Below are 16,180 nucleotides of genomic sequence, written 5' to 3'. Positions count from 1 at the left end.
TTCTGGGTACTCTTTTGGCTCTGTCAATCTGTTTTTTCACTTCAGCAGGTGGGTAATGTAGTTGTAAGAATGCTTAATAGAGATCTTGTAGGTGTTTGTCTCTGTCTGAGGGGTTGGAGCAAATGCGATTATATCGTAGAGCTTGGCTGCAGTGTAGACAATGGATCGAGTGGTGTGGTCTGGATGAAAGCTGGAGGCATGTAGGTAAGTATAGCGGTCAGTAGGTTTCCAGTATAGGGTGGTGTTTATGTGGCCATCGTTTATTAGTACTGTAGTGTCCAGGAAGTGGATCTCTTGTGTGGACTGGTCCAGGCTGAGGTTGATGGTGGGGTGGAAATTGTTGAAATCATGATGGAATTCCTCAAGGGCTTCTTTTCCATGGGATCCAGATGATGAAGATGTCATCACTGTAGCACAAGTAGAGTAGGGGCGTTAGGGGACGAGAGCTGAGGAAGTGTTGTTCTAAGTCAGCCATAAAAATGTTGGCATACTGTGGGGCCATGCAGGTACCCATAGCAGTGCCACTGATTTGAAAGTACACATTGTCCCCAAATGTGAAATAGTTATGGGTGAGGACAAAGTTACAAAGTTCAGCCACCAGGTTTGCCGTGACATTATCGGGGATACTGTTCCTGACGGCTTGTAGTCCATCTTTGTGTGGAATATTGGTGTAGAGGGCTTCTACATCCATAGTGGCTAGGATGGTGTTTTCAGGAAGATCACTAATGGATTGTAGTTTCCTCAGGAAGTCAGTGGTGTCTCGAAGATAGCTAGGAGTGCTGGTAGCGTAGGGCCTGAGGAGGGAGTCTACATAGCCAGACAATCCTGCTGTCAGGGTGCCAAAGCCTGAGATGATGGGGCATCCAGGATTTCCAGGTTTATGGATCTTGGGTAGCAGACAGAATACCCCTGCTCATTTCCCCCCTCCCACTACAGTTCCTCATATCCAGAGGGGTGAAATATTGGAACGGCCTTCCGAGGGAAACGGTGGGGGCGAGGGACCTGTCTGGTTTTAAGATTAAATTAGATAAGTTTATGGAGGGAATGGTTTAATGGTAAAACATATTAGCTGAGGAATACCGAGCAATAGCAGGTAAATAGTATAATGGCTAACAAGGGTCAGGCTGGAGACTCTTGCCTACATGCTCGGGGTCTTACTGATCGCCATATTTGGGGTCGGGAAGGAATTTTCCTCCAGGGTAGATTGGCTGAGGCCCTGGAGGTTTTTCGCCTTCCTCCTCAGCATGGGGCAGGGATCGCTAGCAGGAGGGTTCTCTGCCAATTGAAGTCAACAAGACACAGGATTTGGGGACTTCATCAGCAGAGTCAAGGGAAGGGTAGGGACGGTTTTGTGGCCTGCAGCATGCAGGGGGTCAGACCAGATGATCATAATGGTCCCTTCTGACCTTAAAGTCTATGAGTCTATCTCCTTGTCAATTGCCAGAAATGGGACATTTTCATTACCACTACAAACAGTTCTTTTTCTCTCCTGCTGATAAAAGCTCACCTTCACTGATCACTCTCCTTATAGTGTGTATGGTAATACCCATTGTTTCATGTTCTCTGTGTGTGTGTGTGTGTATATATATATATATCTTCCTACTGTAATTTCCACTATATGCATCCGATGAAGTGAGCTGTAGCCCACGAAAGCTTATGCTCAAATACATTTGTTAGTCTCTAAGGTGCCACAAGGACTCCTGTTCTTTTTGCAGATACAGACTAACACGGCTGCTACTTTGAAACCTAGAAAAATACAGTTCCTCTCCCCGTGGCTTATCTCTTTTACTTTCCCCCTCCCCGCCCCCAACACACAAAGTTACACACAGACTTAGAGGCTCATACTTGTTTTGAGCATTTCCAAACGTCCCAAAAGGATCGCCAGCCATGCCTCCATCCCCAGTAAATATGTAAAGATAACCATCATATCCAAAGAGTAGCTCTCCTCCATTGTGATTGGAAGCTGGCTCTTCTACCTCCAGAATTATCCTGATCATAAACAGGAATGAAGCATTATCAATATTGGGTAAGTTATAATCAAAAGGCACAGTAGCACAATAGCCTAAGTTCAGCATTTGAGACATGAAACTGTATGCAGACCAGGAAAAACACAAATCTTCCTCCAGACCCTGGTTATAGAATTTTGCTTTGTCCTCGCTCTAGAGAAATCAGAGATGTTTCTTTTACATGCTGCACACAGTGGGCCAGCTTTTGATTTCAGAAACACTATTTTTTGAGCAATATAGTATTGTGCACTAGTCATCTGGAATCCCAAATGGTGCAACAGGGCAGACAGTTGATTTTATTATTTTAGATAAATTCACATTTTGAATTATATGGAACCATCACATTGTACAGTAAGGAACCTGTGTAACCATGTGACCTTATTTTTTTTTTGTTACCCCTGTCCTCCCCCTCTTCATGCCTTTTGTTTGTTGCTTCTCGTTTCCAATCAGACTGTAAGCTATAAGGTGTAGGACCGAGGTCTACTTCTGCATTTGCACAGCGCTCGGCACAATGTGGCTACAATTCTGACTGGAGCGTTCAGAGCTACTTCTTTACAAATATTAAATAATAACAACAATAAAACTCAAGGCTTGAGGCACAAATGATTAAGGAGAATTACAGATGCATATTTCACTTGCTCCTGGAATCTGTAAATTACTGAACCACAAACTTAAATGATTTTTAAAGGGACATCCTTAACATATTCACACTTTGTCAACACAAGTATTCTGATTATTGTTCAAAACAACACCTAACATTTTTGTTAACTGAAAGAAATTTGAGGAAAGAAATCTGTTTTCAGCTTGTTTACTTCGTGCATTTGGCATCACTAAGTATAGCAAACAATTCAATATAAGAAAACATGATAAAAAAATACACATTCTCGCAGTGTGATTCGGGGCAAGTGTAACACTTGAAATGTATTTTACTTTCTTATTTAAAAAAAAACTATATTTCAAGTTGACAGTCTCTAATATCTGTAAAAATAATTGATCAGATAACAACAAATTGCAATACGTTGCATTAATGTTGTTCCCTCTCCTTCTGAAAGATCCTAAAGCGCACTGTAAACAGATAAACTAGCCTCGTAAGGATCAATTCATCCACCACTAAACTTCATCACCTCTAGAATGGAGTAGCTGTTCAACAGCAGATGAAAACACTACCCATGTGTAAAAGTGAAGGATACTGTAAGCAATAGAAACCTGCTTTCTGTTCAGCTGCTCCCAAAGCAAAGGGATTTTTCAGTGCAGCAAGACAAACTGAGTTATTAATAAACCTGAAGGCAAACAGAATATATACATTCTCACTCTTAATGCTAATGGAACCCCATGCAGGGTTACAGGCCTGACTATCCATCTCTGGACAATATTCACAGTGAAGTCAATGGAAGCCTTGCCAAAGTAAGGACAGCAGGACCAGGGTTTGCTTTTTTCAGGTTGCAGCATGAATCTATTTTTGTAATGAACATTGTAGTAGTTATGGAAGAGGTTACAAACTTAGAGCCTGATGGGTCTTCATTCAACAGCACAGCATGAAAGTAAACGTTTGCAGGTTTAGGCCGCTGATTCATTTCTCAAGGCTCTTCTCTTGTCCACATCTAAATTCCTTTTAAAGACTCACTTCTGCCATTCTGCCTAAAGGGAACTAAGCTGACATACATAAACTGTCGTTCCTCTTCCCCTAGCCTCTGTCTGTCACTAGATTGTGACTTCTTTGGAGCAAGGATCCTCATTCTTGAGTGTTTGGAAAGTACCTAACACATTGTGCGTGCTAGCATAAAGATATTAAAATTAATAATATTCAGTGCTCTCATAAAATTGTAATTTTATGGTCCTACCCCAGATTATAAACTTCATAAATCAGTCCTGCTTTGTCCTACATGCAAAACTTCAATTATCTTTGCACTGTAGGTGGAGAGCAACAGCAGAATCAGATTAGTTAACTCAGAATCTGTAAAATATTTTTAATAAGAAAAATATAGTTATGCTTAAAAATAGTGCAGTTAATATGTTTGGCCTGTGCCTTAATTCCGTATATTAAGCAATGAAACATCAACATTTATGAAACCAAAACCTTACACTGTCTTCAGGGATGCCTTGTTTTAGAAGAATAGGATGCTCCAATTCACTGTAATGCAAACTTTTAAAATGCATAAGATTATTACATGCAAAATGTATTCTTTTTAAATAATACTCTATGCACTTCACACATTTCATAATTTACTGTGCATATTTTGGTTTGGCATATATAGTAATTAGAATTATCTTATATAGTGTCTCATACAAATGTATCTCAGGATGTTGCATAATTATTACACATTTCTATCTAGCTAAGGTATTTATAGGGTCCCCCATTACCATGGTATCTGGGGACCTCATAATATTTAATTAATTTATGCTCATAACACCCTGTGAGATAGAAATGTGGTATTAATTCCCATTTTACAGATGGGAAACTGAGGCACAGAGCGGCTAAGTGATTTGTCCAAGGTCACACAGGAAGTCGGTGGAGAGCAGGGACCTGAGCTCTCCCAAGCCCTAAACTAGTACCCCTGAACCATCCTTTCTCTGAATTTTGTGCCTATAAGAGTAATAAATAACAACAGATACTATAGCTGCAGAATTATACAACACTTCAGGGTAGCTGAAGAAGATACTGAAAGGAACTGAGAAGAGAGAACAGGTAGATTTTAGGAGGACATTTTAAAAGAGATGGATAGTCAAAACAGACACAGTCAAAACAGAGCTATAGAGAGGCTGTCTATGAGGGCAATAGCACAGGAGAAAGCCCTTTCATATTAATGTGTGTGAGACTGTGGGGAGGGAAGGAAAGGAAGTGTATGATAGATGAGCATATGAAGTGGCAAGTAAGATGGTTTTCAGAGCCTCTGCTTTAAGAGTGATGAATTAAAATATTATTTTCTAATAACTTTAAGTGTGCTGAGTTGATGAGCCCAAAATGTGCTCATAACAGTGTGATTATAGGAAGAGCATGGCAAATTCAAATAAATGCAACTGTATTTATTTAATTCCAAAAGATACACATTTATTTGAATGCACACACCGTAGGAATGCACCATCACTCCGCTAAGCATACTGGGCCAAATTAATCTTTGGTGTAACATCGCTGACCTCATTTATATTGACTTCAATGACATTCCAGTAGGGATGAACTTGACTCACACAGCGCAGAAGTATACTTGTGGTCAAGGTTTTTCTCTCTCCTTTTTCTTTCTTACACAGCAGTCAAACCAAGGAAATTAAATGCAAAAAACTTTATGCAACATTATAGTTAAATCTTTAGATATTCAACAGTTAGGAAATGCAAATGTTTTATTCCAGGGCAACTGTAATTCATCCACATTGAACATGTATCTTTTATACCTTAATACATACCTGTGCAAAATGAAGCAGGTACAATTACTCTTGGGGAAAGGGTTTTGAATTTTCTGACCTTTGTACATTAAAATCAAATCTCAATTATGAATTAATGTCCTTTCCCCCCTTTAAAGTTACAGTATAAATAGACTAGGACTTACTTCATATAAAATTAGAACAAAAGAGCAATATTAAGCCAAATTAATCTTGTTTATTGTGTTAGCAGGCCTTTAAAAATGCATGAAATTTTCTTTGAAATCTTAAATAAATTTGACAGATAAATGTGTATACAATACCTTTCAGAACTATGGTCCAAAGTATTCATGTCATCAGGAGAAATTCTGAACTCACTTATTCGGATTCTCTCTTCAAAATGAACTTCAACTGAATAGTAGACATACACTTTACCATTAAATTTGAATTTAGGATGGAAGACAATACCTAAAAAACCTCTCTCGTCTCCTTCCCAAGGTGAGGTAAGTACTGCTTCACTGATATTCAGAAATGGCTTTTCCAGCCTTGACCGATCTGGGAGGTAGGTCCAAACTAAACCAACTTGTTCGGCAATGAAAAATCTGTGAGTTCCATCATTTGCATGTACCATAGCAACAGGATTCCGCAGACCATTAGCTACCTCTAATAGGCACAACTGGAGACAGCCCTCTGAGTCAGCAGTCACTAACCCAAGGTTTTGATTAAGATTCTGATTTACCAGCAGGCGAGGGAAACAATAGTCCACATCATCAAGTGACACATAGCGGCAGAACTTTGCCATATTGTTTTCCAGGGCTAATAATTCTTTGTCCCTAGAGAGATAGCGAAACATGGACCTGCATTTTTGCCACATCTGCTCACAGTATTCTTGGCAAAGTCCTGCCACTGTCCGCAAGGGAGTGGAAGGATCCTCAGCATCATACAAGTGAGCAGCATAGGGGGAGCATTCCTACAGAAAGAGAGGAAACCTCAGTCACTTCAAAATGTGGCTGAAAAAATGTCACCAAAATAAGAAAATTCACCTTATCACAACAACATGCATGTGACTCACTGTGCAAATATATTTACATACGTAAAGATCTCAGACCTCTGAAAATGATTCATCCCAACAATTGAGGTAATAACCTTAAGTACAGATGGTGGGAGCCAGGTTTCAATGAGAGTTCCCAAATGTGGATTCAGGTATTCAAGCCTGAGTACCAACAGATAAAAACTGGACCCAGGCTCATGGGTATGCTTAATGTACATCACACCAATGTCCTAACAGAGGAAAAGTGAAGTTTTGTGTTACAGGCTCTAGTATCCAAAGATAGAGAGCCACCATTGCTTTACTCCAGCTTAATGCTGGAGCACCGGCATTGAAATCATGGAGTTACAGGTGTAACTATAAAACTAGACCAATACTGAAGAATCAGGTCCCAAAATTTCCACATTGAAAGAAGCAGCAACTGAACCATAGCTTTCTATAGCTTCTGTTCCTCTTCAACTGATAAAGGCACTGCTGTGACAGCAACATAGAGTGAGGGCCACAGATCTGTGAACACAAACTACATTTGATTACCCAACTACCTAACTAGCGAGTGGAAATGCACCTTGAGACCATTAAACTAGATTGTAAACTCTTAGGGTAGAGACTGTTCATGCTACGAGTAGGACCCTACCAAATTCACGGCCATGAAAAACACATCACGGTCTGTGAACTCTGGTCTCCCCCCATGAAATCTGGTCTTTTGTGTGCTTTTACCCTAATCTATACAGATTTCACAGGGGAGACCAGCGTTTCTCAAACTGGGGCTCCTGATCCAAAAGGGAGTTGCAGGGGGATCGCAAGGTTATTTTAGGGGGGTTGTGGTATTACCATCCTCACTTCTGCACGGCTTTCAGAGCTGGGCGGCCAGAAAGCGGCAACGGTTGGCCAGGATCCAAGCTCTGAAGGCAGCGTCCCACCAGCAGCAGTGCAGAAGGAAGGATGGCAATACCATACCATGCCACCCTTACTTCTGCGCTGCTGCCTTCTGAGCTGGGCGGCTGGAGGGTGGCAGCTGCTGACTGAAGGCCCAGCTCTGCAGGCAGCAGCACAGAAGTAAGGGTTGCAATACCATACCATGCCATCCTTACTTCTATGCTGCTGCTGGCAGCGGCTCTGCCTTCAGAGCTGGGCTCCTGGCCAGCAGCTGCCGCTCTCCAGCTGCCCAGCTCTGAAGTTAGAACTGCCGCCAGCAACAGTTCAGAAGTAAGGGTAGCAGTACTGCAACCCCCATACAATAACCTTGTCCCCTTCAAACTCCTTTTTGGGTCAGGACCCTTGCAATTACAACACAGTGAAATTTCACATTTAAATAGCTGAAATCATGAAACTTATGATTTTAAAAATCCCATGATTGTGAAATTGACCAAAATGGACCATGAATTTGGTAGGGCCCCAGCTATGAGATTTTACAGTGCCTATCATGAAAGGGTTCCAATTCAGACTGGGCCCTTTGGTAGCTACTGCAACACAAATAAACAGCAGTTTATGAAGATGCTCTGCCTAAGAACTGAATCAAATTTATATAAGGGTTATCTGTCACAAGCACATTTTCTTGACATAAGTCACTTAAATCCAGAAAACTACTTGTCTCTTACAAACTGACCAAAACATCCAGTTCTCTTGGTTTTCAGGTGTTTTTTTTCTTGTCAAGTAATAATATATTACTTTCCACTTCTAATGCACCTTCCAGCCAAAGATATTAAAGTGCTCTATAACAATGCAATAAGCCTCAGTTGGTAAGGATTTTTATTTTCAAGTGATAGATAAGTACATTGAGACAAAGAGAGGATGAATGATTTATCACATATCACCAAGCAAGTCTGTGGTATAGCTGGGAAAAGAAACCAACTCTCTTGAATAAATTTGTGCTTTAATTTTAGGGCCACACTTCTCCTAAGCAAAATGGGCTTAATTAAAAACAACCACCACCACCACCAGTTTAGGTCATTAGTCAATGATGAAAAGAAAAAAAACATCTAAGATACCTATATTTAAATTAGCTGGTAAATATACACAATAGTAATGCACACAATATTTCATTTTTATAACAGTTCTGGTATCTCCCATAATAAAGCAAGGGACTATGTAACAGATCTGGTTAGTGTGTAAAATAAGTTTTCTTACTATGTCAACCTATTCATTGCAAAATGAAGGTTATTATACTGACTGCCCTTCAAATGAACAGCAATTAATGTGAACAAAAGGAGATTCAATGAAACAAAACACCAAAACTGCATACACAGATTGAGTAACTGCACATCAATTCACTTATGCAAATATAAAAGTGTGCAAGGCATAGCAGATAAGCTGGCATATTTCCTGGTGCATTTGTTGTGGCCATGACTGAAAATTTGGTCTTAAAAGTCAAACCTTAATACAAAACAGCAAGAGAATTCCAACTTAAAGCTGTTATAGCATTCATATTGGCCACACATGCATAACTCACGTTGACATCAATGGAGTTCCACAGGCATATGGAGAAGAAAACAGACTCATATTAAATGCTGTAGTACATATGGTTCTCTAACAGGATCTCTCAAACCAAGCAGTCATCTTATACTCCATATGTACCATACACCAATATTTTGGTTTCAATACAGGAGATAAAAATGGCATAGAAGCATGAATGCCTAATTCCTTTGTTACTGTGTTTGACGCTTAGTCTTAAGTCAGTGTTAATAACAGAAGATATTGTTGATAACCTTATATGCAAGTCATAACATATCTGTGGTGCCATTATATACACACAGTAACATCCCATTGGAAGTGATGTACAAAAGATTAACGACCAGCCAAATACTGCACTGAACCATGTTTCTGTAGTATTTTCCACTACTAAAATGCTCAAAGTTGGGATATCTTCTGATGCTGAATCCGAAATACATGACGCCTGATCCTGAAATTCTTTGCTTGTGAATCAAGTGGTGCATTCAACCCTTAATGTTATTTTATTGTTGTGTTCACTTAGTTATAACGTTGACTGACTTTGCACTGAATCCAGGGCACAACATGACCAACAGATCTAAATTCTCTTCTACAAATTACAAGCTACACTGTTTTATTAATGTTTTTAATTGAACTCTTGTAGGGCTTGATACAGAGCGCATGGAAGCTAGTGGACAAGACTGGGCAGGCCAAAACCGTGATAAGAATTGAAAGAAACACTGTCAGTAATTTAAGTAGCTGGCTGGATTTGTTATATAAGCCTCAATTATTTAGGCAGCTAACTTACAGAGTTACAAAAAATATTTACCTAAGGACTGACATTAATTGCAACAGTTAGAATCAGGTTGGGTACTCAGATCCAGCAATGATTTACCTGTGGTATCAGTTTGGCAGTTCTGATGCAAGTTTTTAGAAAAGTGTTCTACTTTCTACTTAACCTTTGATATTTCTTATCAATTTCAACCTAGGAAGCACAATACTCTTACTTTTAAAAATTATATACTTATTTAGGAGGTTGTAGTTTAATGGGAATCAAAGCCTTTGCCCTCCATCTCTTTACAAAAGTTTTCACCAGGCTGTACTCATACATGTTACTTATTTTCACTTTATATAGTTTGTCCTCAGCCCCTTCCTTGCTGCTTTGCAGCACTAAAGCAGCCTTAACTGGCTCCTTGAAAATTTCACCTGAGAGGGAAAGTCTTTGAACAGCATAAAGCAGGGATCGGCATCCTTTGGCACGCGGCCCGTCAGGGAAATCCACTGGCGGGCCAGAACAATTTGTTTACCTGCAGCATCTGCAGGTTCGGCCGATCGCAGCTCCCACTTGCCGCAGTTCACCGTTCCAGACCAATGGGGGCTGCAGGAAGCAGTGGCCAGCACATCTCTCGGCCCGCGCTGCTTCCCACCGCCCCCACTGGCCTGGAACAGCGAACCACAGCCAGTGGGAGCTGCGATTGGCCGAACCTGCGGACGCTGCAGGTAAACAAACCGTGCCGCATGCCGAAGGTTACCGATCCCTGGCATAAAGTAACTATGAGGCCTCTTATGCGTCTCATTCCTGGCCCATAATGTAGGGGGTGTATCTAGTGAAAAGAGAGATGTTGCTGGGGCAACTCTTACAGCATGTTGACTGCCAGGTTCCTTGTGGCTCAGGCCCTAATTCAGCAAGCTTGAGTGTAACTTTAAACACGAGTACTTCCACTGAAAACAATGGGACTGCTCACATGCTTAACGTTAGGCACGTGCTTAAATTAAAGCAAGTTAAAGCAGTCGTCAGGATTTCTCGGGGATTAAACTGTAGGCTGCAAAGGTGGCTTAAAGTCCAGTATATTTAAATCCATCGCTTTTGGGAGAGGTAATTTAGAGTGCAAAACTAACAGTTTTGATTAGCAGTCATTTATCTGTAACAGTTAAATTTTAAAAAGTCCACCAGTTTAAATTGAAAACTGGCTATGTTAAAACGGCACCTTATTCAACTGATCTGCTCCCCGTATGCATTCATATCTGCCCACACTGGCTTTTACTAGGTTTTTATTCCAGTTAGCACTTTAAGCTTTAAGCAAATTGGATGGATTCTAGTCTGTATTGGGAATGGAAATAATACCACGTAACAAATCACAGCTAAGGGGGAAAAAACCCTCACATTTAGAATACTCACAATCAGTACTAGAATAAAAACTTGGAAGAGACATTTGTCAAAATAATTTGAATAAGGAATACATTTGAGGAAATCATGATTGGTGAGCAAATGGAGACCTAAATGTGCTGAATAATTCACAAAGAATGATTTATTCATTCAGCTATAAAGGTATAAATTACGTATATAATGAATGACTGCAAGCGAGGGTGTACTCCAGCATACATAACGTGGATCTGTCCATTTATGTTTCCGTGGCCAGAGTTGCCACTGTTGGCAGCTGTCAATGCTGCCATTTCTGGGTAGGTAAGATAATACCTACAGCTGGTCAAGAACATTTCCAAATAATTTTTTTTTGTCAAAATACGTTGCTTTGTTGAAGCCTAAATATTTTCTGGAGACATACTGATTTTGAGTAAGTTTCCAACGGGATAGCTTCGGTGCTTCAGGGTTGTCAGAGTGACTGGCTGAGGCAGGAGCAGATGCAACTGGAGAAGGGGCTGGCTAGCATGGAAGCAGGCACGGCTGGAGCAGGAGCCAGGCAGTCTGTTGAAACTATTGGCAAAAGAAGCATTGCCAGCCAGGTAGTGATGTTGATCAGACTGGAGAGACTGCTTCCATTTGGAGCCCATATACCTGCCTTGGGATCACCTGGATGGGGCCTCATCTGTAAATAGGGCGAGCCAGAGTTCAGCCAATCACAACACCTGATGTCTCTGATGACTTCACTCTCTCTGGCTCATGGATGACTCATCAGGCTTAAGCAAACATAGGCCTGGTCTACACTACAGAGTTAGGTTGATGTAAAGCAGCTTATGTTGACCTAACTCTGTAAGTGTCTTCACTAAAACATCCCGCCCGCTGACGTAAGTTGCCCACTACACAGACTTAATAACTCCACGTCTGTGAGAGGCATAGAGTTTAAGTTGATGTACTTAGGCTGACACAGTATCCGTGTAGATACTGTGTTGCTTACATCGCCTGTTGCTGCCCGGGCGGCTGCAAGGCTCCAGCTGTCAATGCCCCACGATGACGGTTAAATCACTGCAAGCACTCCTGGTGAGGATGTGCACTGCCAATAGGAGCATAGCGTGGACATTTAAACTAGATGCAATTACTGCAGTGGCTGTATGTCGACTTAACTTAAGACGACTTAATTTGTAGCCTAGACATGCCCTCAGGCTCAGAGATAACTCAGAGATGACTCATCAGGCTTAAGCAGAGGTTACTCAGGTTTAGGCAGGCTCAGAGGTATCAAAAAGGTGAACTATTGAATTGAAAACCTAAGATTTTCACCCAAGAACAATGTTTCCACACAATTCTGTTTCACAAAAACATTTGAAAGGTTTTTCATTCAGATGTGGAACAAAACCAAAAGTTGTCATGAAATGGAATTGCTGTTCATGGCCAAGTCTAAGGATACCCTAGTTTGCTGCAGAAGGCTAAGCATTGGATTCTCCAGTCCACTACGGCCACATTGCTCCATGTAAGTGTAAACAGAGTTACTCCAGAACAGCAGAATCTAGTCCACAGCCCTCGGATGGAGTCAATTATGGGTTTTGGCCTGGGCGAGTAATGTATCTGAAGATACACAAGGCAGATTCTGAGGATGGGATAGCTGCTTTGTGCCAGATAGATGGCATTTTCTGGTTATGCAGCTGTCATGTATGGCCCAAGAGAATCCCCCTGGGTAGGAGGATCTTCCGGTGGCATACAGCTGGTATAGCAGCTTCTAGATCACATCCTCACCCCTCACGCTGCACTGATCCTTGCTACAGTTATGCTCCTTTGGGGCTGTTAGCCGCTGGCCTAAATCTGAGCAGCCTTAAGGCTGCTGTAACCCACTGCAGTGGAACTGTCTGGTTCCACAGTGGCCCGGGGTTTCCAAGAGTAATTTTTTGCCCATCTGTGCACTGCTTCCTGGATTGGCACTGTGTACTATGTGACCATTTCTGGAGATCCAACCCAAAGCCTGGGTCCCCAAGTGGGAATGGGGCCCACAAAACTCCACTACACTTTATAAGATATTCATACATCCACTTCTTAAAGTCCCATTGTGCCACTGTACATAATTGAAAGCGATAATCTTCTGCTTTGTCATCAACCTTATCCTTTACAGAAGAGTTTGGCATGTGACAAGATTGCATTGTAAAGGCTGAGCTTGAGTGTGCCAATTAGTTGATTTTGAATATGTTGCTACACAGATGTCCCGTTATCTAGATTGCAATTTTTTGCTAGACACTTTCAAAGCTACCCATCTAAGAATTCGAGCGAAGTTATTTCCTGGTTTGGCGGTGAATCCATGACTTTGACACTGTAACTGTCCACAAGGAAGGGATAGGATGGAACTCTCTCCAAATTTCAAACCATCCTTACACATGGGCCTTGCAAAGGTTAAAGGCAGCAGCCCCCAACCCCACTTTAGTGTTTCTCGGTGGAGAGATCACCTGATGACCCCATCCGTATAGCTCCCAACTAACAAAGCCCTAAGTGCAGAAGGAGGGAATAGGTGCAGACTCCCCAGGGGAGGTTACAGTCCCTCATCTGACAGAACAGATCCTGGAAGCAGAGCCTACAGCAGAGGGGTCAGAGCTCAGAGTTCCCCACCTCGCAGAACAGGCCTTGCAGGGAGGGGGAAGGATGGGAAAGAGGGATGCAGAGTCCCTGCTCTCACTTGGGAGGGGAGGGATAGAGTAGCAGGGGTGAGCTAGGGATACAGAGTCCCCTGACAGGACAGGCCCGCAGGGAAAGGAGGCATAGATAGCAGGAGTGAGCTGGGGATGCAGAGTCATGTGCCAAGGCAGGCCCTGCAGGAAGGGAAGGGGTAGCAGGGGGTGCAGTGTCACCTGGGAGAACAGAGCAGGCCCTGCAGGGAAGGAAGGGTTGGGGGCACAGAGTCACCTGACAGACCAGGCCCCGCAGGGAGGGGAGGGGTAGCAGGGGTGTAGTGTCACCTAGCAGAGCAGGTCCTCTAGGGAGAGGAGGAGTAGCAGGGGTGCAGTGTCACCTGGCAGAGCAGAGCAGGCCCTGCAGGGAGGGGAGGGTAGCAGGGGTGCAGTGTCACCTGGCAGAGCAGAGCAGGCCCTGCAGGGAGGGGAGGGTAGCAGGGGTGCAGTGTCACCTGGCAGAGCAAAGCAGGCCCCGCAGGGAGGGGAGAGTAGCAGGGTGCAGCGTCACCTGGCAGAGCAGAGCAGGCCCCGCAGGGAGGGTAAGGTAGCAGGGTGCAGCGTCACCTGGCAGAGCAGAGCAAAGCAGGCCCCGCAGGGAGGGGAGGGTAGCAGGGGTGCAGTGTCACCTGGCAGAGCAGAGCAAAGCAGGCCCCGCAGGGAGGGGAGGGTAGCAGGGGTGCAGTTTAACCTAGCAGAGCAGGCCCCGCAGGGAGGGGAGGGGTAGCAGGGGCAGTGTCACCTAGCAGAGCAGAGCAGGCCCCGCAGGGAGGGGAGGGGTAGCAGGGGCAGTGTCACCTGGCAGAGCAGAGCAGGCCCTGCAGGGAGGGGAGGGTAGCAGGGGTGCAGTGTCACCTGGCAGAGTAGAGCAGGCCCTGCAGGGAGGGGAGGGTAGCAGGGGTGCAGGGTCACCTGTTGAGTGACCAGACAGCAAGTGTGAAAAGTCAGGAAAGGGAGTGGGGGATAATAGGTGCCTATATAAGGAAAAAAACAAAAAACAAAAATCAGGACTGTCTCTATAAAAGCAGGACATCTAGTCACCCTAGTCACCCGGCAGAGCAGGCCCCGCAGGGAGGGGAGGGGAGAGGTAGCAGGGGTGCAGCGTCACCTGGCAGAGCAAAGCAGGCCCCGCAGGGAGGGGAGAGTAGCAGGGTGCAGCGTCACCTGGCAGAGCAGAGCAGGCCCCGCAGGGAGGGTAAGGTAGCAGGGTGCAGCGTCACCTGGCAGAGCAGAGCAAAGCAGGCCCCGCAGGGAGGGGAGGGTAGCAGGATGCAGTGTCACCTGGCAGAGCAGAGCAGGCCCCGCAGGGAGGGGAGGGGTAGTAGGTGCAGTGTCACCTGGCAGAGCAGAGCAGACCCCGCAGGGAGGGGAGGGGTAGCAGGGGTGCAATGTCACCTGGCAGAGCAGAGCAAAGCAGGCCCCGCAGGGAGGGGAGGGGTAGCAGGGGTGCAGTGTCACCTGGCAGAGCAGAGCAGAGCAGAGCAGGCCCCGCAGGGAGGGGAGGGGTAGCAGGGGTGGAGTGTCACCTGGCAGAGCAGAGCAGGCCCCGCAGGGAGGGGTAGCAGGGGTGCAGTGTCACCTGGCAGAGCAGAGCAGGCCCGCATAGAGAGGTAGCAGGGCTGCAGTGTCACCTGGCAGAGCAGGTCCTGCAGGTGGCTGGCGCAGGCGGCGTAGACAGGCTGGTCCAGGCGGCCGCTGATGCTGTAGTACCGCTCCATCAGCGCCCGGTCCTGCTCCGCGTCGCAGCAGCCGAAGTCCGAGTACTGCACGCAGAAGTCGAGCGGCTGCGGCGGCCTGAAGGGCGGCTTGAAGTCCAGGCACTGCGGGTGCGGGCGCACCTGGCCTAGCCCGGTCAGCAGCAGCAGCGCCAGGAGCGGGGGCCGCTGCCCCGGCCTGGCCCAGCCGGGACCCGGCGCCGCTTTGCCATGTGCCATGCTGGGCGCTGGGCTCTGTGCGGCGGAGAGCCTGGCCCCCGCCGGCCCACACGCCCCTCCAGGGCGGGCTCGGGTTATGCAATGCCCGGGCCGCCCCTTTGGCTGCGCCTCGCCCGGCCGCTCCCACCCCTTCGGCGCTGGGGGCAGCCTGGCCGCACCGGAACCCAGCTGGCCAGCACAGGCGAGTCCCCGGCCGCCGGGGCGAGAACTGGCCGGTCCCGCTCTCTGCTGCTAACGGTTCCCCAGGGCCGGGGGCCCCGGAGTCAGGCTGAAGCGCCGCCCCGGCTCTGGGCAGAGCCAAGAGCAGCTGCAGGGAAGGAAGCGCATGTGGAAGAAGCAACTTTGGCAAAGAAATTCTGGGCTGCGGCTCGGCGGGGGGGGGATAGCGCCACATAGCTCAGGGCTGTGAGCAGTTCACCCCCATTCCCTGGCGACACATAAAACCCCACAGTGACATAGGTGCTGCTGTGGCACTTCAGATACTACAGCCACCGGAGGGGTTCTCCCAACTCCACCTCCACAATTGGCCATGGCTAGAAATTAGAATTCACTCTAGCGGACACTGTCTACACCAGGGACTAAGTCAA

The 16,180-nt window shown here is 45.3% G+C and overlaps 1 protein-coding gene across 3 annotated transcripts in view; it reads right to left on the bottom strand.

Moving 5' to 3' along the window:
• HHIPL1 (HHIP like 1) overlaps positions 1–15,801 on the bottom strand; it is a 32,533-nt gene extending 16,732 nt beyond the window's left edge. Inside the window, exons 1-3 of one of the 3 annotated variants that reach the window (XM_054026788.1) lie at positions 15,291–15,801; positions 5,684–6,330; positions 1,846–1,989 (exon numbers count right to left, since the gene is read on the bottom strand). In XM_054026788.1, the coding sequence (XP_053882763.1) occupies positions 1,846–1,989; positions 5,684–6,330; positions 15,291–15,593 (1,094 nt within the window). In that variant the 5' untranslated portion in view covers positions 15,594–15,801. Of the gene's footprint in view, positions 1–1,845; positions 1,990–5,683; positions 6,331–10,142; positions 10,181–15,238 lie in introns of those variants that run through there. The other 2 variants (XM_054026790.1, XM_054026789.1) reach the window with 2 other exon arrangements.
• Positions 15,802–16,180: the final 379 nt, after the last annotated feature.

The sequence above is a fragment of the Malaclemys terrapin genome, chromosome 4 (assembly GCF_027887155.1).
Source record: "Malaclemys terrapin pileata isolate rMalTer1 chromosome 4, rMalTer1.hap1, whole genome shotgun sequence".
NCBI classification, from domain to species: domain Eukaryota; kingdom Metazoa; phylum Chordata; order Testudines; family Emydidae; genus Malaclemys; species Malaclemys terrapin.
This window is presented reverse-complemented; position numbering and strand designations above follow the sequence as displayed.